The sequence below is a fragment of the Gobio gobio genome (genome assembly GCF_949357685.1).
Source record: "Gobio gobio genome assembly, chromosome: 4".
Taxonomy (NCBI): Eukaryota; Metazoa; Chordata; class Actinopteri; order Cypriniformes; family Gobionidae; genus Gobio; species Gobio gobio.
Window position 1 is genome coordinate 58,936,783 of NC_137100.1, and position 25,410 is coordinate 58,962,192.

General features: G+C 38.1%; 1 protein-coding gene across 2 annotated transcripts in view; it reads left to right on the top strand.

The window, feature by feature from the left end:
• Positions 1-22,582, top strand: part of rtn4r (reticulon 4 receptor) — a 120,622-nt gene extending 98,040 nt beyond the window's left edge. Inside the window, exon 2 of one of the 2 annotated variants that reach the window (XM_079815183.1) lies at positions 20,472-22,582. In XM_079815183.1, the coding sequence (XP_079671309.1) occupies positions 20,472-21,886 (1,415 nt within the window). In that variant the 3' untranslated portion in view covers positions 21,887-22,582. The remainder of the gene's footprint in view (positions 1-20,471) is intronic. The other variant, XM_079815182.1, reaches the window with a different exon arrangement.
• Positions 22,583-25,410: the final 2,828 nt, after the last annotated feature.

Consider the following 25,410-nt stretch of genomic DNA (forward strand, 5'->3'; position numbering starts at 1 on the left):
AGAGGAGCCTTTTTTATTTTGACAGATCTGTCCACAGGGTTAGCTATCTGGAACTAAATGTGTCTTTGTAGTGAGTAAATATGCTGGATCCAAGGTACCTGAAAGGTATGGTGTGGTTTATGTACTGATGTAGCGTGACATTTGAGATACTGAAAATCATCTGTAGCGTGGACACATATGAGCAGGGCCAGACAGAAACTGCTACGTTTGACATTTTCAGTGCTGGATTGAGGCAAAAATATGTGGATGTCTGCATTGATGCTGGGAGTACTACATTCTTATGGCAACATGACATCATGACTTTGCGTAAACATACACGCCACTTTCTAAAGCCAAATGGCGTGTTATCTGTACGCATTTTGAGCTATTCGCGTGTATGTGTACGCCGTGTGATTCCGCGTGTATGTGTAGGCTACGCCGAAACGGACATAATCTCCGCGTGTATGTGTACGCTGTGTGATTCCGCGTGTATGTGTATGCCGTGTGATTCCGCATGAATGTAAATGGATTTGTAAACATACTAAATTATGCTTTTTTTGAAAATGTAAAAATGTAGAATGTTTCTTGTGATGGGTAGGTTTCGGGGCAGGGGCAGTGTGTGTGTGTGATGGGTAGGTTTAGGGGTAGGAGCAGTGTAGGGGGATAGAATGAAACGACGTTGATAAACACGCTAAAAATCGATTATGCGTCTTGAAAGCACGCCAAAATGGCATAGCGAATTGGCATGTCATACATACGCGATTTCATGAGATCAGTCTGCTTATGGATATATGAAAGCATAACCAAATGTATTAATAATTTAATTAAAAAAAATAGTAAACACTTCAACACCCTATATAAAGCAAATCCATATTAGCTTTGATAATATAGTGCAGTGTTGTTATTAACACTTAACTAAATCTATATATATATATATATTATATATACACTATATTGCCAAAAGTGTTGGGGCGTTTGCCTTTACATGCACATGAACTTTAATGACATCCCATTCTTAATCCGTATGGAGTTGGCCCACCCTTTGAAGCTATAACAGCTTCTAAACCTTGTGGAAAGCCTTCACAGAAGAGTTGGAGTGTGTTTATGGGAATTTTTGACCATTCTTCTTGAAGCGCATTTGTAAGGTCAGGTGCTGATGTTGGACGAGAAGGCCTGGCTCACAATCTCTGCTTTAATTCATCGCAAAGGTGTTCTATCGGGTTGAGGTCAGGACTCTGTGCAGGCCAATCAAGTTCCTCCACACCAAACTTGCTCATCCATGTCTTTATGGACCTTGATTTGTGCATTGGTGCGCAGTCATGTTGGAACAGGAAGGGGCCATCGCCAAACTGTTCCCACAAAGTTGGGAGCATGAAATTGTCCAAAATGTATTGGTATGCTGAAGCATTTAGAGTTCCTTTCACTGGAACTAAGGGGCCAAGCCCAACCCCTGAAAAACAACCCCCACACCATAACCCCCCCCCACCAAACTTTACACTTGCAGAATGCAGTCAGGCATGTACAGTTCTCCTGGCAAATGCCAAACCCAGACTCGTCCATCAGATTGCCAGACAGAGAAGCGTGATTGGTCACTCCAGAGAACACATCTCCACTGCTCTAGAGTCCAGTGGCGGCGTGCTTTACACCACTGCATCTGACGCTTGCATTGCACTTGGTGATGTAAGGCTAGTCGGAAGGCCACATGAAGTTTGGAGGTCTGTAGCTATTGACTCTGCAGAAAGTTTGGCAACTTCTGCGCACTGTGCGCCTCAGCATGTGCTGACCCCGCTCGGATGCAGGGGCCTACCACTTCGTGGCTGAGGTGCTGTTGTTCCCAATTGCTTCCAAATAGAGAAGCTAAATTGAAATATAAAAAAAACAAAACTGCATAAGAAATTACTAAAACTTAATCTAAAATTTAAATCTGATTCAAAGTATTACTATAAAAGTATAAATAAGACGGTAACACTTTACAATAAGGTTTCATTAGTTAACATTAGTTAATGTATTTACTAACATGAACTAACCATGAGCAGTACATTTGTTACAGTTTTTGTTAATATTTGTTAACATTAGTTAATGAAAAAATCACAGTGCAATAACTAATGCTAACAAATACAACTTTTGATTTTAATAATGTATTAGTAAATGTTGAAATGATGAACAAAACATTCAAAAGGTATAGTCTTTTTCTTACAGGAAAATTGAATTGAAATTGAATCAAAATGTCTATGGCTCATCTTGTCCAAATGCTGTTTAGAATGACTAAGTACCACCATTTTCTGACTAGCAATACAAGGAGAAAATCATGGTTCACAGCTGTGATGTAAACAAACGCTATCAGCTTGCTTTTAAATGTCCCTTCCCACATTTCCTATTTGAAGAAATGAAAGCTTTACAAGACATGTTACGGGGTCTTTAAGTGGCAGGGGATTTGCAATACTTTGTGAATGATGAGTGTTACTGATTCCTGTGGTTATGCATATTGCAAGTAGGCTATAGGCTCTGTTAGTACTAAAACTATCAGTTATTACTGTGCTGACTTAAGATGAAGCTTTGGGGATAGTTATAAATATAATATGATTATGCTTGTGTTTGTGTTTATTTTGGCTCATAATATAGGTAGAGCGTGTGGGCTTGTGAGAAATGGGCTGGGAAATCATAATTGTTAGCAGGAGAAGTGGATTGCATGGGTGGGAGGAGGATGGAAATTGTTTTGAGAGAGAATTGGAAAGTGCTATTAGAAGTAGTCAAATATTAAATATTAATATTGTTTATATACTAATTAGATTGGGTCAAGTGTTTTGGACCTGAAACCTCACCTCCCAAAGTCTTATATTATTAACCACTCACTTTAAAGTTTAGTATTTACGGTGTCTTCATTGAAAATCCATAATCAATTTAAACTCTGCAGTCTCAGCCTTGAAACATAATGTACAATCTTACGGTGGTACATGAACAGATGCTTTTAGCTCCCGAGCTCAATTTCATGTCTATCGGTTCCTAAATGTGTCAGAATGCTGTAGAAATTAATACTTTTATCCTGCATGGATGCATTAAATTTAGCAAAAGTGCCAGTTAAGACATTCAGAATGTTACAAAATATGTCTGTTTAAAAAAGAACGTTCTATTCATCAAAGAATCCTGAAACCTTTTTTTTTTAATCCAGTTTCCACAAAAATATGAAGCTGCACAGCTGTTGTCAACATTTATCAGAATAAGAAGAAATTATGTAAGATCCCAAACTTTTGAATGATAGTGTACATTCAGTTTTCTCTTTCATATATATATATGAACTACTGTGATGGCGGAGCATCAGTTTTGAACAGAACATTAAGTTAGATCTTTTAAACATTTAAACCCTCTTAAAAATAACAGTGATGCCATAGAAGAACCATTTTTGCTTCCCCCAAATAACTTTTCAGCAAACTTTTTTTTTCTTAGTGAACACTTTATAAATCTAAAGAACTTTTTCCACTATCAAGAACCTTTTGTGAAATGGAAAGATTCCACAATTTAAGGCTTAAGGTTTTAATGGACCCACTGATGCCAACACTATGGGCCCTATCATACACAAGTGTTTTTTTTTTTCTAGTTATAGACAGACTCAGTTATCATTTTCACGTCCTGCGCCACGTTGTTTAAATAGCAAATGCATTTGCGGCCCATGGGCGTGCAGGTGTGTTCAGGCGCATTGTTGGCGCGTTGCTATTTTGAGTAAACAAACAATAATGGATAGTCATTGCATGTATCAGAATTACCTGTTTGCAGTAATGACGAATGAAATTGGCTACTTATTTAACCAATCGTGGCAATACACACATGTATTTAAACTGACTCGTCAGGTTGAGGTTGTCTATATTCCTTCCATGTAAATAGCGAATCCGCCATGGTGCAAGTGCATTTGGCTTTTAAAGGGAATGGGAGATGAGACTCTGATTGGTTAATTGCACATTACGCCCAAAACACACCCATGGCTCATTAAGAGAATAGGGGCAACCCTTTTAGACCATGTGCCGGACATGCCGACCATTTTTCCCATCTTTAAACTAGCAAAAGTGGATTCGGACACGCCCTATGTGCACTTATACCAAGCACTTAAATCGTTAAAATAGGGCACTTATATTTTTAAAGGTGCTTTATGTAGAATTCAGAAACCCTTGTTATTAGTGACTAGAATAACGAAGAATTAGTCACTAGAGGCACAAAATAAATCATTCTAAGTCAGAAATAACTGTATATGAAATTGGAGAATTCAACCTAAAATGGCGTACTTACAGCTCTCTATCCACCTCAAGCTGCTTTTAGAAAAAGTATCTTTACTTTTGTATTATGATAAATGTGTTGGCCAAGCATTTATTTGCATTTGTGAACTTGCATAAAGTATGTTTCTGGCCTCAGTAGTAAACCAGTGTCTGTGCGAGTTCCTTTATTTATTTTTCCCGCAACCTGCTCGATTCTCTGTTATTCATGAACCATCTGGCAAACTTTGAGCATGTGGTACAGAAGGCAGACACAAATAAGTCCTGATCTGCTTCGCTTTGCTCCAGCATCTATAAAATCATCTGCATTCCACAGCTCATACTCAATGTTACAGCACAAACCTCAGGCATCTGTTCTCCTTGAGCATCCATCTTTACATTTCTGTCCCAACAACACCTTTCATCTGTGTCACCTTTCCTGTTGCCTCTTAACTCTCACCCAATATCTCTTCTAAATGTCCCTCTCTTCTGCCCTTTACCTTTCCCCGGTGCCCTTCATGTCCACAGGACGTGCGGTAAATATACTGTGTCTACATGTTAAAGGGGTCAGGGATGTTGTTCACTTGTTTTGTTTTGTTTTTCTGTGCTGGTATAAGAAAAACTGATGAAGATAGGCACAAGGGAAGAAATGATAGCGCATTTATTAACATAAGCAAACTCAGGAAATCCATAAAGGTACAAACTCAACGAAACAGTGTGCCATTCACAAACAATACCGGACAAAGTATTATATAGTGTTTCTTTACAAAGTGACATTTTTTTGCAGATCCATGTGAACAAGGATAATTTCGGCAGTGGAGTTGTCTCTATGCAAAAAAAATGCAAAGGAAAACCTTTTCCATTTTTAGTACATCGTTGTCGTGTGAAGGTAAGACAGACAAAAAAGGAACAGAAGACCTGCCCTGTCCAAATACCGCTTGAGAGTGCGTGCACACGTCAGGAAGTAAGTGCGCAAGACGGGCCCATGTCTTAAAAAAGAAAATGCCAAAGTGCCTTAATGACATCCCATTCTTAATCCGTAGGATTTAAAGGGTGGGGTTTCCATAGTTGGCCCACCCTTTGCAGCTATATTGGCTTCAACTCTTCTGGGAAGGCTTTCCACAAGGTTTAGGAGTGTGTTTATGGGAATTTTTTACCGTTCTTCTAGAAGCGCATTTGTGAGGACAGACACTAATGTAGTCTCTAATTCATCCCAAAGGTGTTCTATTGGGTTGAGGTCAGCAGGCCAGTCAAGTTCCTCCACACCAAACTCACTCATCCATGTCTTTATGGACCTTGCTTTGTGCACTGGTGCGCAGTCATGTTGGAACAGGAAGGGGCCATCCCCAAACTGTTCCCACAATGTTGGGAGCATGAAATTGTCCAAAATGACTTGGTATGCTGAAGCATTAAGAGTTCCTTTCACTGGAACTAAGGGGCCAAGCCCATTCCCTGAAAAACAACCCCACACCATAATCCCCCCTCCACCAAACGTTACACCTGTAGCCATGGAAGTGATTGGAACACCTGAATTCAATGATTTGGAGGGGTGTCACAATACATTTGGCAATATAGTGTATGGCAGATTAAAATAATTTTATTTTCTGCATTGTTTTGGCAAAACATCTATTTTTCTGCTCACTGCGTTTCTGCTTCTGTTGTTAAAAGAACCGAATCATCTGCAGCTCTTAATGTGGCGCTTTACGTCTTTGGCGGGAGAGAGAAGTGGAAAGGGCTTGTATGATGCGCGTTTGTCTCTGATAAAAAGATTAGAGGATATAGCGGCAAAAGATAAACGACCCTGAGCACTTGTGTTGTGAACCTTTCCGTTGTTTTGACGCGATGCTCGCATTAAACTGTAGAAACGGTAAAATGCCGCAATTATGTCCCGCTGTCCGGATGGTGGTCCACCATTTGAATATCACTGATCTCGATAGAGATGGATGGATGGATGCAGGGTTCCCACTCTTTCATGAACGCCAGATTCAAGGACTTTTTAAAGCACCTTTTTTATTTTAAATCAAGCACAATAAATACGATAAAGGTGGGTGTGTTACTGCCAATATATCAAATACCTACTGTACCTGTGTCTATCATTAATGCAGTAACGCTCCAATGAGGAAAAATCTCAAATTTTACAAAATCCAGTGAGGAAAGATGCTGGTGTACAAGAGCGAGTGAGTTTCAACGAGAGATGCAGTTTGCAGTTGTCTTATTCCTGCTTTTAACATTTATTTCACTCTAGTATTAGTTTTCTTTTTTATTAATCATCACTTAATTAAAACATCAAAATATAGAGATAATATTGTATACATTAATTTTCCAGTTAAATTAAAGATATGGACAAGTTAATTGTTAGGCCTTAAAAATATGCAAAATTATTTCTTAAATCACCTGTACATGTACCTTTTTAAAAATCAGTTTGAAGGCTTTTAAGACCTGCACATATATTATATTTAACATATATAATTGCTGCCGTAATAACGGCCCATTTCAAATGTTTACGTGCTTTTCTTCTTTTTATTTTTTGAGCGGTGATGAAATATTGCTCTTGTAAATACTTGCCAGAGTTTCAGTAATGAAAGTCTAGATCTTTAAAATGCATCCAAATAGGGCTCGGGCGTATGACGTCATTACTTTGCGTGGCGGCCATGTTGATGGCCTCATTTGCTGCTACTCGGACTACTGCGCACTGTTTATAGACGTGCTCCCTCTCAGTCGTGTGTCTTAATTTGGCGTTATTATTGGAAACCATGGTAAACCGTTGCTGCATTGTGGGGTGTAACACTAGATCACATAATCGCCATGGGAAAAAGTTCGAAAATGGATTAACTTTCCACCGCTTTCCTGCTTGGAGACGCAACCACGGAGACCAAGTATCCGAGGTAACAAAGAGTCGTCGGCTCGCTTGGAATCGCGGCTGTAAGACAAACTGTTACCTGGGGATATGGTGTTGGCTGATCGCGGCTTTGACATAAAGAACAGTGTGGGACTTACGAGGTAAAGATCCCTGCTTTCACAAAAGAACGCTGTCAGCTGGATGCAAGAGATGTGGGGAGCACAAGAAAAAATGCCCACCTCCGAATTCACGTGGAAAGGGTGATTGTAACCGTCCGCAACAAGTACACTATTTTGTCAGATAAAGTACCGATTCACATGGTGTTGCCAAGCAAGGACGAAGACATGACATTCCTCTATAAGATTGTGTATGTATGTTGTGCTCTGACAAACATGAGCCCTAGCGTTGAAATAAAATAAATGTGCATTAAATACAGCCATAAGTGTCTGTTGCATCCATACCCACAATCTTCAAAATAAATATACTTAAATCAATATAATGTGCAAAAGCAAGAAGTGTCACACAATCGCAATAACAGTATAATGTGCAAAAGCAAGAAGTGTCACACAATCGCAATAACCGTATAATGTGCAAAAGCAAGAAGTGTCACACAATCAGATATTTTTCAGTGTTTATTTGCAAGTAGTGCAACCCGTGAACACAGAACGGTGCAGAATGCTTCAAGGTAAAAGGTTAACGTTACATAGGCTTCATGATCTGCAGCTCTTGAACCCATCCATTTGTGAACTGCAAATTTCATATAAATCCAAACCGTTAATAGTTCCAATTTTGTCCATATACCGGTCCCTGGCTTCCCTATTTAACGTATCCCGGTAAATTCCACATCCTTTTCGGGATTTTAACATAGTTTTTCTTTCTCCCAACTCTGCTTCTCCTCGTACGATTTGCTGTATGTTTACATTCGCGAGGCCATCAACATGGCCGCCACGTCCCAGAATGCAACGCAGCGCCCGAGCCCTATTACAGCAAAGCACAACCGTACGGTGGCCTGCAGTGGTCAAAAAGGATATAAACAGTGAATTTTGAAATGATATATTCTTGAAAACTCAGAGATGTGGATTCGGACGGCAATTAAATTACCACACGTCCTTGGTGTTTGTCTAAAAACAGTAGGTTCTGTTCACGGATTCATTCTGGATTCAGACGGCAAAAAAAAAAATCACAAACTAGCCCCTATCAATGATGAAAATACCTTACGGCCCCACGGGAACCAATAACCCTCCGAATAGGGCTTTTGACAGTAGATGGCGCTTATTAGGGCTGAACCATACATCGAATTTTCATCGTCATCGCGATATGAACTCGCGCGATGAACACATCGCAACCGACAGCCTGACACGATGAATAAGGAAAAACAGTTTATTAGCCTACATGCGCCAATCTGAGTAACGTATTCTGAATACTTGGATTACTTCCACATTGAATTGCATTTTATAAGTCTAGGAATGCGGCCATCAAATCCTGCTTACTAAACATATAGGCTATTATAAAATATTTAGCTGCCGTCAACGGGGCCAACGGCGCTTGGACTAGTAAATCAGCACATAGGAGAATGTAAAGTTGCACGTCAACTAAGCAGGGAGCACCGGCGGTGGTCGGCCAAAACACCTTTTTTTTGTTTGTGAATGCTGTTTTACGTGAATATTAATGACACGAGTGAAGCACAAAGCTTCATTTACAAAATAAATAATAGGTTCGCAGTTAAATGTTACATCACAGCCATGGAAACATAAGGATTCATGCCGAACGAGAGAGGAAGCTTTGTATGGTGAGACAAATTTAAGATTGCTTGCGTTTTGCTATCTGGTCACAAGATTTTCCTCGAATTTAACAATAGGCTTAGGCTTACTCCATTTTATTCTACTGGACATGGAATCTCTTATTTGTCTCCCCAAATCCTCATTTACGTCTCTCACAGGGGATTAAACGTGTCTTACTTGTTTGATTAATTTAGGAGTAGCCTAGGCTATATTCGCATCATTTACTGTGGTGAAGTAGAAAACGGAGTAGGACAGACATTTTACTTCAAACTTTACTTTATTTAACACAGTTTGTGCTTGCTATTAGACTTGGTCAAGTTTATGTGTATAGCGCATTTCATACACGCCGAAGATAATTTCGTTCTTCACATTTTACTACAAGTAGCCTATCAGTTTTGGAACATCAGGAGAAAACATTAAGATATTAGAAAACGATGCTTCTTTCCTGCTCTTGTCTTCCCTTTCAGCGCAAAGAGGCATGACGCACGTCTGTGAGGAAATATAAAAATGTTTTTCTTTAAGTAATATTTAACTTATACTATTTATATTTCGATTATTTACAGATATTTATTTAAATGTTTTACAGACTGTAGTTTGTTGTTTCACTGACGGAAGTAGGCCTACTAAAATAAACACGCATGTTTGAGCCTTATAAATAGGCCTATTTTTTTTTTTTTCAAAATGTAGGCTATTTAATTGAGCCTATTATATATATATATATATATATATATATATATATATATATATATATATATATATATATATATATATATATATATATATATATATATATATATATATATATTATATATTTATATTATATATATTATATATATTATTTATATTATATTATATATATATATATATATATATACACACGTCAATCTCAATTAAATAGCCTACATTTTGAAAATAAAAAATATAAACGAATAATATATTTAACGAATATATAACGAATTTATATATAATATAGGCTATATAAAAAATATAGGCGTGCGTGTGTATAGCCGCTACCCCAACCACCGCGGCACTGCACAGTTGCACTGCCGTGTTATATTTCGTTCTCCCTTCTCTTTCTTTAATATGAAATGCTGTTTGAATATCCAAGATAGAAACGCTTTCTTGCCCTGGCTCTGTTGTTCTGGCTCCATCTCGACCTCTAGATCCCGCTGCTCCTCTCCGACTCCATTGTGACTGATCACGCAAACTGTGCATTTTTTCGTTTTCATATTGGGGCGTTCTGAGAAATGCATTGAGTTGCCTTAATTTATTTAGAGAGTAAATAAACTCATGAAACAGAGAAGTATCCTTAATGTTATCCATTGATTTCAACAATGTAACTGTATTCTAAATATCAACTATTTAAATTGTAACTGTAATGGAATAGTTACTCATAATATGTATTCTGAATACGTAATGCCGGTACATGTATTCCGTTACTGCCCAACACTGAACACGACCTATTAAAGCACTAAGACATGGGAACAGTATAGCTAACATTCACATTTGAATATTTATTGCTAGTCATATCGTCATCGCAATAGTAAACAATGTTATCGCACATCGCAGCTTTTCCTCATATCGTGCAGCCCTAGCGCTTATGGAATAGCAGAAATATATTGAAATGGCTCCTCCCGTAATGCTATTTTGCTGCAATTTTTGTAATAGCACCATGCTACTCTAACAAAATGCCGTTCATGCTTAATTCAAGCACTTTCAAGGACCTATGTTTGTTTTCAAGTACTTTCCAGGCCTTGAATCCATGTGTCAATTCAAGAGCTTTCAAGAAATTCAAGAGCTTTCAAGAAGCGTGGGAACCCTGTGGACAGACAGACAGACAGACAGACAGACAGACAGATAGACAGACAGATAGACAGATAGACAGATAGATAGATAGATAGATAGATAGATAGATAGATAGATAGATAGATAGATAGATAGATAGATAGATAGATAGATAGATAGATAGATAGAAAGAAAAAACAACAGAATGATAGATAGACCTCAATATCTTGTGAACGTTCACCAGCTATTTCTCCAACCATGTTTACTTAATCAAACCCACGTGAGATCTTTTGCACATGCAGAAGCCTCTAGATCCTCTTGCCCGGCTTCCTGAATTCTTCTCCATCCCTCAATCTTGCAGCTTGTTAAATGGAGCTTGCTTGAGGCTTGACAGCATCCCTGTGTTACACTTTCCCTCAAATATCCTCCCTCTCCCTCTCCCGCTCCTGTCATCTTCCACCAGTGAGCTGTCAGCCTTCCTCTGTCTTTCTGCTTCACAGCGCTTCTCTTTCACCCTCGCTGCCGATATAAAAATATTCCATCGCCGCACTTTGAAACGTTAGGCTTTATGAATCTACCAGACCTTCTGTTTTATCTTCTAGTCATTAGTGGACTATCCCCACCCACACAATGCACGTCGGAGACCCGTTTTCAAAGCTCCTTTTTTTTCATCCGTAGCCGACCTTGCTAACCTTGCGCTTCCTCTGTGTCTTTCATCTGTTTAGTGCTGAGCAAAGCTACTCAAAATGTCATACGCCATCCTCCAATTATTTCGGTGCATTGTCTCGTCCCCTGGACAGTCACATACCCGTGTCCTTTATTGCTGGGCGCCCTTCACTGTAAAGGCCATTTGGCAGACATGGACTACATAGTAGCACTCAATGTTTTTCTACCTCGTCTCCATCAGTATGCCGGTCATGCCTCTCCTTTCTCTAATCCCAGTAAGGAGCCCCGCTTTGCCTTTTTTATATTTCTGTTTTTCTTCTTTTTAGTCGAGGGGAAGCTCGTATCCTGTCGTGCCATCGGAGGAACAGCTACTCGCCTGTTTCATAAAAGGTTATTGCATTGCAGCCCACAATCTATATAACTGTTTACCGACCTATTAGTTTTGCATTACCTCCAGTATTTTTCTAAACTCAAGAGAATTCCTCATAATAGCAGCAGCACTCCAGCCGACCGCTTTACTCATTTTGCAGAGAAGCCAAGCTGCATTCTCAGATGACGAGCTTATTAGCAGCGCTCCGTTCGACGTGCTGAGGACCACCCTCTTGCAAAACTGACAAGCCGAACGGTGTTTTCAGCTTTGCATAAAATGCACTGATTGCTGCTTGTCTCTCCACTTGTGTGAAAAGCTCTCATCCTGATATAAAAGACGCCACGGGAGAGCGAATAAACCATTGATAAACATGGAGGCGAAATCAAGGATACTTCTCGGCTGTCTAATTGAATTATTTGTATGGAAAACCAAAGGAGACAGAATACTGAACATGGACTTGAGATAATTGTGCACCGAGAGAGAGAGTGAGAGAGAGGCAGCAGGGACGAGTGGCAATCTCTGACTTAGCACATTTGCGTACAGTATGTCTTCAGCATATGGGGAAGCATGTATCAACAACCTTTTATCTCAACTGGTGGCCATGAAAAGTAATGGCGGCCCTTGTCTGGAGACCAGCAGGTGTGTTTTGGACATGGCGTGGATGGATTTGAACAAACTCCAAATTGTAAACGTTCAGTATCTCATCCTGCGTTATTTGCACTACAGACATAAATGATGAACTTAAAAGTAAACAAATTTTCACCTTGCGGACAATGAAAATGGGTGGAAGCATCCCACAGACCCATATCTAGGAACCAAAAATGTTTTCAATTATTTAAGCTTCATGCATTTCTTTTTTATCAACACTTGAATGTGGGTAAGTTTCATAAAAAAAAAGCAACGTTAAAAAGCTTCACAGTCCTGTAGCTCGTCCTGGGTCGACATTTCATTCAGTAACTTTAGGCTGGTTTGATTTATATGCTGTTTAATGTTGGTGATTGTGTTATTTTACGTATGCATCTGCTAACATAAGATATCACTTGTTTCTGCATCTTTTTCACCTGTGTTTTGATCAGGAGATTCTGTACTCTTTTAGAAGATGAAAAATAGCGCTCCCTACCGTATAACAATGAAAACAGGGAAGTAAGTACTGTAGTGTAAGATCATTCTACATTTTTAATAGTATAAAATAAAATAAAATAAAAATTCTTACCAGATTAACAAATTGGTTTGTTTTGATTTAAAGGGATAGTTCACCCAAAAATGAAAATTAGCCCATGATTTATTCGCCCTCAAGTCATCCTAGGTGTATATGACATTCTTCTTTCAGACGAATATAATCAAAGTCCTGGCTAATCCAAGCATTATAATAGCAGAAATAGTTGTTCTGTTTTTGAAGTCCAGAAAGAATGCACCTGTCCATTGAATAACGTGCTCCACGCGGCTCCGGGGTGTTAATAAAAGCCTTCTGAAGCGAATTGATGCATTTGTGTTAGAAAAATATCCATATTTAAAACTTTATCAAGTAAAGTTCCAGCCGATCGCCTTGAGTGGAAAAGTGTTGAATGTTGAAAGTGAAACTCAAGATGCGTACGTGACGTCATGACGTGCCTACCTGGTCGTGTTAGTCTTTCGATCGGCAGGGGAACTTTCAACAATTTTTCTATAAATTGAACACGGAAGGCGGTCGGCCGAAACTTCACTTTATAAAGTTTTAAATATGGGTATTTTTCTTACACAAACGCATCGATTCGCTTCAGAAGGCCTTTATTAACCCCCCGGAGCCGCGTGGAGCACGTTATTTGACGGACAGATGCATTTTTATGGACTTAAAAAACAGAGCAACTATTACTTCTATTATAAAGCTTGGATTAGCCTGGACTTTTTTAATATAACTCTGATTTTATTCGTCTGAAAGAAGAATGTCATATACACCTAGGGTGACTTGAGGGTGAGTAAATCATGGGCAAATTTTTATTTTTGCGTGAACTAACTTAAAATTATGCTCTCTCTCGATACTTTTCTTTTCCCTCACAAAACTTTTGCATTCACCCGAGAAACTTTCCGGTCGCTTAAAAAACCTTTGCGTTCCCTCACGAAACTTTTGTGTTACCCTGAGAAACTTTCTGATTGCTAGCAAAACCTGTGTTCCCTTGCAAAACTTTTGCGCTCCCACAAAATACTTTGCGATCGCTTGCAAAGAACACAAAGGTTTTTGCAAGCGAACACAGTTTTTTGGGGGAACGCAAAACTTTTGATAAATATTATTTTTCCTTTCACCTTTCACATTTTTTCCATTACCATTTCACTTTAGTGGCTCTGTAAGTTAGACTTGTGCATAAAAATCACCAATGGGGTAAGAAATTTTTTTATTTCAAGACAAATTCTATGAAAACCAAGTCTTAATATTTTATGCAATTTTGCATGTTTATGGATGTTTAGATCATTTTAAAGCAAAACGACAAAATATTACTTTAGTGGGATAATTTGACTTGGGCAAGCTTCGGACAACCACCCAGAACACCTTAGTACCCGCATACAAATGTCCTGGTATTGCACAAGTTTTGCACAGGCGAACACACTGATATTCTGTTCAGAATTGATTCGAATATAATGTGAGAATGTATTCAAATTTTTCAATATTTTGCATATTTGCCCTCAAGTAAAGAATAAAAAAAATATGAATAAAATCATAATCTAGTGGCGTCATACTTCTGGTGATTTTTAAAGGCATCTTCGTTCCATTCCAGTTCATTACCCGTCAGCACCATTTTCTGCATTACTTGAATATAGAGGATTACATTATCATTTCCGTAGTTGACATTAATTACACTCATTACCACTGAATAAACAAATGAGTGACAGTGCCAACATCTTAATCATGCTGCAGAATATAAAAATAAATTCACCACATTTCAAGCCTCTTTAGCACCCACTGGTTCCGCTCCGTTGTGAGCTTTCTGAAGGCCAATTAACCACAGAATTAAAGTACCAATTAAAATCGAGTGCCAAGTTTATATGTAGAGAGAAAGAGTAAAAAATAGTGATCAAGACTTGATCTATTTTTGTTAACCATTGATGTACGGTACTAAACATTTCAGAGACTGGAGTGAACACATGGATTTTCATGGAAAGTATATGTATTGACTAAGAATATCTTGGAGGTTAACCTAGTTAAAAAGGTTAATGAGGAGACCAGCACACCAACAACAAATCAACAACAAATACTGGTGACCAGCTGTGCACTGGGAAAACTACACACACACGATAGACCAATGTATGGAAGACAGAAACAGCTTTGATTATTTTTCCCCTGACTGTGACTGTAAGGACCAGGGGCCCGTTCTTCGTACCTCGCTAACTCAGTTAGCTGGATTTGATTGTTGACGATTTGACATGATCTTGGATTGTTTGGTTCTTCGAAGCTCATCCTGGACTTGCTGTCATAGTAACAGGTCCGTGAGTTTAAACCTACTCGGGAGCAGGCTTATTTCTGTAAACAGGATTAGATTGCATCTTGAGGTGATACTTAAAATCTGTCCCAGCCACTGCTACTTTAATACAAGAGTTCATTACTGAACCAGTAATAATAATAGCAATAATAATAATTTTAAAAAATAATATAAAAATTTTATATTGTATATGTATATGAGAATGTATAATGTTGTGTATAATACTATAGCCAGACACTTGATTGAACGATTTATTTGGGATGGAATAATTACTTTATATAATTTTATTTTTATTGGTTTAGACACATGTTGTGCAGTTAATCTGAGCCGTGCATTAATTTAAGTGATGACTGATATTATGGGATGGCTTGATGCAGCGCAAGAGAGGATAATTTGATCTTGACCCATAAGAAACTTGAATACTGTCACGTTACAAATCTGCTTCAAATTGAATTAAGAATTAAATTACAACATTGAAATAAAAATGTAAAGGATGTACAAATACTGTATAAAATCGTGAATATAAATAATTGGTAATCATGTTAAAAAAAAAAACATTTATCATTTATCTATTATAACTTTTATGTTGGTTTGGTCGTTTGGCTGTTTCCTTATAAAGGTTCAGAAATTCGTGGGGGTTTTTTGTGTAATTTGTCAAGTTTTTTCCCAGGTGGCTTTTTTAATTAGATGATGTCATTACGTTGCTGTCTTGACGCCAGCCAATCGCTGCATTGCTGATCGTGGTTTCGAGTATCGATGCATCTGCCCTCTTCAGGGAAAACAAGAACGCGCAGTGATCTTAGATCATTTAATCCAGATAATTTAATCCAATCCGCAAATTCGTCTGAAGAACCAAATTAGCCAGACATCAGTTATCACGATTAAAAGATCTGGGATCTGTCAAATCATCTTAGATGTATTAAGCGAGGTACGAAGAACGGGCCCCTGGTTTCTGATCATCCAGCAGGCATTATTGACCCGTACACATGGACGGTCATAAGTTCAAACGTATCAGCCTCTAGTTCCTGTTCATCTGATCATCAGCAGCAGTGTCGATGTGGAGGTAAAGGTTAAAGTCAGGGAGGAGCAGTGTGGATGTAGGTGTTGTAGCCGATGACAGGCTGTTCCACACACAGTTCGCTCCTCTCAATGCCTTTCCTAATTGCTGCTTTCTTTTTCTTCTCCCTGCGGCACAATCCGTAATATAATTTCTCCTCTTTTGTCTGCTTTCCCCTTTTATTTGAAATTGTTTTGACTCTATTCTGTTCTTGTTTTGAGCTGTCTGAGCGACTACCGCATGGGTCATAGTATTCATTAGTTTGGTGTAAGAAAGTCACAGAGGTTAAAAATAAGAATTTTTGCAAGTAGTTTCTATAAATATTGTTTTTGTTGTTGAACAATATAAAAGAAATAAAAAGACAAAAGCTTTGTGCTCACGTTCCCAAGTTTAGAGGCAATTTTAACTTATTTATTAAATAAAACAAACTTAATTTATTTCAGCTTGGCCAGCTTGCCAAGACAGCATTTCTTATTTTCATTTAGTTGAACTAGATGTACTAAAATAACTACAACTGAAATAAAAAAAATATATACAAACATAGCATTGACATAAAAAATAAAATAGTAATAATAAAATAATAATAATACAAAATGACTAAACCTGTAACTAAATTTTAAAATATTAAATATTAAAAAAATATAAAAAAAAAAAAAACTAATTCAAAATATTCATAAAAAAAGAATAATAGTATCTCAATCATACTTGGGCTCAGTAATATTTTAAATGTTTTTTTTTAAGAAATCTCTTATTGTAACAGTTATGTTCAGTTTTCATTGTCACTTGCCCTGTCCAAATACACACACTTGTGGTCTTTGCACTTGACCACTTGTCTACTTACACTGTAAAAAAAAAAGCAGGTCTCCAATTGAAACTTTTAAAGTGACCGATCACATCTAAATTTTTCAGTTGGCCAAATTGAATTTCTGTGAATTGATGCAATTTAATTCACAGAAATTCAATTTGGCCAACTAAAAAATTTAGATATGATCGGTCACTTGAAAATTTTCAATTGGAGACCTGCTTTTTTTTTTTTACAGTGTACATTAAGTATTTCCTGTATTTGGCCCAAGTGTTCAAGTAGGCATGAAGACTGCAAGTGTGTATGGAACTTTGATTGCCCGATACACACTTAGAGTGTTGCAAAAATGCAAGCTTTTTTTACATTTTATTTATTTTCAATACTTTGCATTTTAAAATAAACTTCTGAATGTATGTTCAGTAGTCACTATGTAACTAACAGAAGACACAATTTTAAAATTGATAAAAAGCAGTTACAAAATACACAGCCTTCTCATCTTTGCACCAATAAAATGTGCAACACTTAATGTTTTACTACCAATTTAACTTGCAGTGAAACGTTTTTCTCGACATCTCCTGATTTCGAGGCACTTTACTCCCCAAACATAATGCATGAGGGAATACGCTTGGCCTCGAATGCCGCTCTGAAACGGTTTAGTGTGCATTAAAGTACATATGCATGCAAAGGCAGGCGTCCCAAAACGTTTGGCAATATAGTGTTCAATCAGATGACTCCGACCGTTTAACTAAACCAGGTTTGTGACAAGTTAACATGTATTATTTAAAATAATAATAAAAGACTGATAAAATCTGATCTAACCTTTTTACAGTCATATCCAGTTGGGAGAAATATTTGACTTTTTTTGGTAAATATTGGTAAAAATGTAATCACTGCTTTGGCTCTCGAGGCCCAAGATTCTCATCTTTGATGACTATTTTAAGTGTTTTTTTTATTTTTATTATTATTTTACAAAGTACTACAGCTGCCCTGGTGGAAATGTAGCTTTCACTTTATTTGATGGTCCCTTTAACACATTCTGTTGACTATAAGTAACTTTGCACCTACTGGTAGGGTTAGAATAAGTTGACACGTACTTGCAAAGTTACTTATAGTCACAGGACCATCACAATAAAGAGTTAGCAGATATTAAACAGACAGTCTACTAATACTCCAAGTAGAGTTAGTTGACATGTAGTTGCAAAGTTACTTAACAGAATGTTCAAAAGGGACCGTCAAAATAAAGTTACCATAATGTATAACTGTTCCAAAAAAGGACAGAGGAAAGAGGCTTGTAGTGCACAAGTATCAGATATTGTGGATTGACATGTGAAACATTAATTGTCCAGAGATGCATGTTTCCCTACATAAATCTCCCAGTGATGTGTGATGAAGATCTCATTGATGGATGCATTTTTTTTTCATCTGCTCTCCAAAATAATGGCTGACATCAAGAGTGGCTGATTAAAAACAACATTTCTTATCTGTGTGCCTCCCGTAGATAAACCCACCCTCAGATGCCACATCCACACACAGACCACTGGGCATCAGATCAGAGATGAGAGAGGCCATCTTATCTGTAACTCTCCAGGATCACTTCAAGCATGTTCACACTCGCCACACTCCCATTAAACACAGATCCAACATCCTAAGTCCTTCCCCTGGCCCCATCTCACCCAACCACGTATCGAACACCCACAGCACACTTATCTCCCCCTGGACAGACTAAATGTCAACCTTACACCATGCTGGAATGTGATTAGCTAGTGCTAATAGCAAAGATGGAGCTTGTTCAAGCCTCCCTCCTATGTTTCATTTATCAGTTCTCTCATTTGGCCAGCTTTTCTCGCTTGCGTTGGCTGATGGATGGGAATGGATCCCGCGGCACTAATTTTTGCCGGTAGCATTCACACATGCAGGCGCGAGTACAGACAGGTCCTGCACTCACAGGCAGGCGGCCATTTTAGAGCTGTTTAATGTATAGAAGAGCTGTGTCTGAATTGAATGCATGCTGTTTTACTCATTTGAAATGACTTTTTTAAATATTTACTTGTGGTGAAGAGATTTACACTATTCTTCCATTACAATGTATGTGATATGTGAATGTAAGTAATAGATCGATGTATTTAAAGACCCCCTGAGGTGAAATCATTAACAATGAACACTCTGAAGCAGGGAAGTCTCAAGAGAAGCCAGGTTATCTCTGTATATTTGTCCATTGATATGAACAATCAGTGTATTTAGCAATATAGCGGGTGAATTATGTATATGATCAGATGTATATTATGATGTAATGATGAGCACTATGCCTTTCTCCACTGATGCGGGAATAGCGTTTCTAAGGATGTTGATTTTTAGAAGGCAGACTGAGATGGCGAATGGGAACATGGTTTGTGCAACATTAGCAACACATTATTAGCTGTTTGAAAACGTAGTCAAACAAAAGGCTAATCATATGAATTACCGTTATGTGTCCGGCGTTGTAAAGAGCCATACCTCTGTGCAGCATTTACTACAGTAACTTGAGTAAAGTTGACCATGTGGATCTCTGAGCTGGTGTGAGTGAGTGGATGTGGGGCTAATTTGCATATTAATAGTCCATGTATACTAAATAAAGCAAGGGTGTAGAGTTGCATTCAAGCTATTTTAAGGCTTTTTTTTTTAATATGCCATTTTGGTGATCCAAAAAAAATATTTTAAGGGATACAATTATTGACTACATGGGGACTTTAATATTTGCTTTGTATTAAGTTACCGGTTTTCTACCGATATAAATGTTAGATGTACATTAGAAATGTACCGTTATGACTTTTTTATTTTCAATTTAGATTTCTTTGTAAATACATCTTTCCATTATAAATATAATTCAAAGCAAGTTAAAATGTTTTACAAAGCTTGGGGTATGTAAGATTTTTGAAAAGATTTTATGTCTCTTCTGCTCACCAAGGCTGCATTTATTTGATCAAAAATACAGTAAAAACTGTAATAATGTGAAATATTATTACAATTTAAAACAACGGTTTTCTATTTAGATATGTTTTAAAATGTAATTTATTCCTGTAATTCAAAGCTGAATTTTCAGCATCATTACTGCATTCTTCAGTGTCACATGATCCTTCAGAAATCATTCTAATATGACGATTTGCTGCTCAAGAAACATTTATGATTATTATCCATGCTTAAAACAGATTTTGCTGATTAATACGTTTGTGGAAATCACATAGAAAGTTCAAAAGAACATAATTTATTTGAAATATAAATATTTTCTAACTATCAATGTCTTTGCAGTCAGTTTTGATCAGTTTAATGCATCCTTGCTAAATATATCTTTTAGTGAATGTCAGTGTATATGTTGCATGATCACAGTTTTCAAGCTTGAGTAAAATTGCTCAGCAGATCAACAGATTCAACAGCAAACATTCCATTATTTCACCTGCCGAATGAAGTAGCTACTGTCTTTGACCTTGAACTGACCCGTTGCCTTTCTGTCTCCTCTCAACAGGTGGTCGCCTCCTCTGCCTGGTGTTATGGCTTAACCTGGTGCCAGTGATGAATGGCTGCCCGGCGAAGTGTGTGTGCTACAGCGAGCCGAGGCCAACCGTGGCCTGTCAACAGCAGGGTCTGTTCTCCATTCCCACTGAGATCCCCGTCCGTAGCCAGCGAATATTCCTCCAGAGCAACAAACTGACAGTGGTCCGGTCGACCAGCTTTAGTTCTGTGCACAACCTCACGGTCTTGTGGATGTACTCGAATAATATCAGCCATATTGAGGCGGGGGCCTTTTACGGGCTGGAGAGACTGGAAGAATTAGACATCGGCGACAACAGCAACCTTCGCATCATAAGTCCCACCGCGTTTCGTGGTCTGAGCAAGCTGCACACCCTTCACCTGCACAGATGCGGGCTGTCCGAGCTCCCGGTGGGAGTTTTCAGAGGACTCTTCTCTCTGCAGTATCTGTACCTGCAGGACAATAACCTTCTGGCCCTGCACGAGGACACTTTCCTGGACCTGGCGAACCTCACCTACCTATTCCTACACAACAACAAGATCAAGGTGGTGACCGATCACATGCTGCGTGGTCTCATCAACCTCGACCGCTTGCTCCTGCACCAGAACCGCATCATACACGTGCAGCAGCGGGCTTTCAACGATCTGGGCAAGCTGACCACCTTGTTTCTCTTTTACAACAACCTCACCATGTTGACAGGGGAGGCCATGAACCCGCTGGTGTCCCTCCAGTATCTAAGGCTCAATGGGAACCAGTGGATTTGTGACTGCCGAGCCAGGCCGTTGTGGGACTGGTTCAAACGCTTCAAAGGCTCTAGCTCCGAGTTGGAATGCCACATTCCCACTTCTCTGACTGGGAAGGACCTGAAACGACTGAAAAGCAACGATTTGGAAGGGTGCGTGGACTCTCCGTCGCAGGTTCAAACCAGCATCTTCAACACCAAGGCACGCGCTGGAAAGTTCCTCTCCCTTGATGACCCTCTTGTCGAAAGCATTCCCAGGTGCTGTCTTTCGGATAACGACAAATCCTCCATTATCTCCAGTAAGTCCCTCCCGGATCCTTCCTCCTACAACAGCCGGCAGATCACCAACAATCCCCTGAAAGAGAAGGAGAACATCTCCAAGACCAAGTTTCGGGAGGTCGAGCGAACGAAAAACGACACTCGTAATAAGCAGAGTCTCAATGATGGTCCTCTGGGAACCATGTCCAACCAACTCGACCAGACCTTGGACCAAATCAACCCAGAGCTCCTGGACAATCTGGAACCTACAGCGCCATCTAAAAAGAAAAAAAAGTGCTCCAAAAAGCCCAAATCAGACCAGTATTGCCTAAAGGGTCATGGGTCCATCATTCAAATATCGGCTGTTCTGTTTCTCCCCTTGTTCTGGTTGTGTTTGGCCCTGTCCTAGTTCATACTCTCATCCATCAGTTTGCTCTTGACAATGACACAAAATACCTGCAGTAGCCTACGTGGACAGACAAAAGACGTTGAAAAGGGGGTTACGACGTTGCTCCGCATGGTTGAGAATTAAGAAGTTGCAATGCTAACGACGCATTAAAAGAAATGGATGCCTTTACAGAATACATGAAATCTAATGTATATAAAACTGTGCCCAAATGTTTGTTCTATGTACTTTTAATGTGCTGTGTTTAAGCAACACTGCGAAGAGCTCCCTATTCCCACATCACCTCCTAAAAAAAAGCTGATCAGAAAGTGACTATTGTAGATGAACCACTAAAAAAAAAGAACGAAAAAAAAATCCTTAAACCAGAGCGCCGAAAGCACACAGGAATGTTGCTGATATGAAACCGAAGGGGATTTACTTTTTTTTTTTTTTTGTTCCCAATAATTTGTTTTCTTTCAAAAGTGATACATTTGTTTGATGCTGTTTTTTATGTTTATAAGTATTTCAGTAAAGACAAATGTTTAACTCTCCCCAAATACGTGCTATGTTCTGTTTGCGTCATGATACACTGCAGGTGGCATCTTGGGAAGGAATGCTATCTATTTGTTCACTGAAATTGCGATGGAATCATAGATATGCATTTTATTTTGCTGGTGTACAAGCATAAATATATGACAAATAAAATATCTCATTTTTTACAGATGGCTTTTCATGTGACTGAAGAAACACGTGGCATAGGTATATTGAATATTAAAGGATAATTGTCCATTAGTGATCAAGAGGGTTTTCAATTCAATACAAACACTAAATGAAACCCAGGAGAACGGAATGTCTATTTCATGTATATTCCATTAGGATTGAAACCTCAAAGGCACGTATTGCTGCTCATTAATGAACTTTAACATAATCACTAATGATTCATCCATGTGTGAAGCTCAGAAATTCACAACATGAAGCGTGCCAAAACAACCAGGCGTCTTTCATAACCAATTTAATGGATGTGACACTGACTGAATTTGAGAATATTCCTCATATTCTTCCTCTTGGCATTCACTATTAAGGATTTTCAATAATATTATGACATTTAAGAAGCATTTGTGTACGGTGTGATGAAATAGTGATTAAAATTTGCACATCCGTAGCAGTAAAACTCACATCCTTTGGCTATTGCCTGGCATCATGCTCATAATCACCACTTATAAAGACTGAAAAATATTATTGCAATGATTTACAGCACTAGACATTTTTTCATGTAAAATGAAATTATGTGCTGTCAAATCGATTAATCGTGATTAATCGCATCCAAAATAAAAGTTTTTGTTTACATAATAGGTGTGTGTGTGTATAATTATGTATACATACACATGCATGTATATACTTAAGAAAAATGTGTCATTTATATATATAGAATATTGATATTCATATATAATATAAATATATATACAGAATATGCATGCAAATATTTTTTTAATATATATGAATGAGTGTGTATTTATATATACTAATTATACACAGTACACACATATATTTATGCAAGTACAAACTTTTATTTTGGATGCGATTAATCGGTTTGAAAGCACTAGTATTTATAGATAATAATAATAACAAAAAGTTATTATTGCAGTCCGTAGTTTTTCCTCTTTGTCGCCATCTCTGTTTGAAATCTGCAATTGCAGTTATTATCGGAATGATCAACAGCGCGGAGGAATCCAATGTTTTGAGGAGAATGTGCGGCATTCAGTCACCGCGCCGGTGTGGATACTGTCATTCGGAATCACAGATTCTACTTTTTGAAAGTATGACCAACATAAGAATTTTCACGGGAAAATGTCATCTGAACAAGTAAGTACATAACATCCACTTTTGTTCTGACCAACTAAGGGGAAAAAAGCATTGCAATAAATTGCGATGATTAAATCTAACGATCGCTTATCATATCACGTCAAACCGTGCAAATTATACTTTGTTTTCAAATTGTTAACAACATCAGCGTTGCGTGACTACATTTAAAGTGTATCAGGGCTACCTGTAGTTCAGTTTCCATTTCTGTGCAGTCTAATTTCTGACTGTTATATACCAACAAATTGATTTGGAGTAGAGGGGAATTGCTCCCTCTCATAGTTAGCGCAAAATTTATATTTACCATAATGCACATAGCAAAACGAGAAAGGCACAACAAAGAAAACTCTGTAACTGTTTGAATTAAGCAAACAAGTGTGCTTCTGTTACATAATTGAACCATTGAAATGTCTTGTCCAGCAGAAAAAAAGCGGTCTCTGAGTCCGTTTTGAAGCGCAGCGTTCACATCACATTTCAAAAGCCCTTTTTATCCTTATTTTCAGATGGGCCCGGTTGAAGTCTCTTTTTTTTCTGTAGCCACTCCAAGAGTACGAAGTCTTTTGCATTTTACAACGGGTACAAATTGTGGTTTGAACCTTTCTGGATCCGCCATCAAATTGATAAGTTTAATTATATCAAGTGCTGTGAGAAAAGGCTATAAATCTCCACCTCCAACATCCTCACACGCAATATAGCCTACTAGCCGGGACACCTTCATGTGTACAGATGACGTAATGACGCAAAGACATGCTTGAATTTCCCGCGGAAATCCACCAGTACCACTGGAATTAAAAACATTATTACAAGCTTACCGTTTTAAATCGAGCTAAGGTAAGCAGATAGTATTGAACACTAGCTGGTTATGTACTTGCTCAAATTTATTTTGGTTAATTTTTAACCCAAACAAGTTACGGACTGCAGCTTTAAGATTCTATTAAGGGCCCTAAATTCATAAGACATCATAACCAGTGGTTTGGGCAACAAGGTGATGGATTTTTTTTTTTTTTATATTATGCAATGAATAAGTTTCTCCCACACCTTTATTATGCAATCCGTCACATTCAGAGTAAATGGAAAAAACTCAATCTAATTTGCAACGAAAGAAAATACTGACACTGGATAGACAAAGGACAATGAACAATTGTGACAATACATTTAGTATACTAAAGTTAGATTAAATGCTAATTTAAAAAATAATTTAATGTGAAAATAGTTCAATATGTTAATGTGAATTGTGTGCCACATTATTATACACAACACATCCACTGTAATCAGACAATGTGATTTTCTGGATTTTTTTTCTCTCGTTCTGTCTCTCATAGTTGAAGTGTACCTATGATGAAAATTACAGGCCTCTCTCATCTTTTTAAGTGGGAGAACTTGCATAATTGGTGGCTGACTAAATACTTTTTTGCCCCACTGTACATCGGGGAGCAAAGAGGACACTGAAGACAGGCCGACAGAAAGGACAGAGCAGGTTACTTTTGATATTAAACAAAATTGTAATTTTTTTTTACGAAATTTAAACAATAAATACCGTTTTGCAGCTATTTAATGTGTCGTGATCGCTGTAGCGCCTCAGTTAAAGCTGCTCATGAACCGATCATCTCTTCCTTCTAGTTCATTGATAAGCAGGAAATAAACATGAATGAACACTAAAAGAAATGTTGTTTCAACCGCGGAAACAC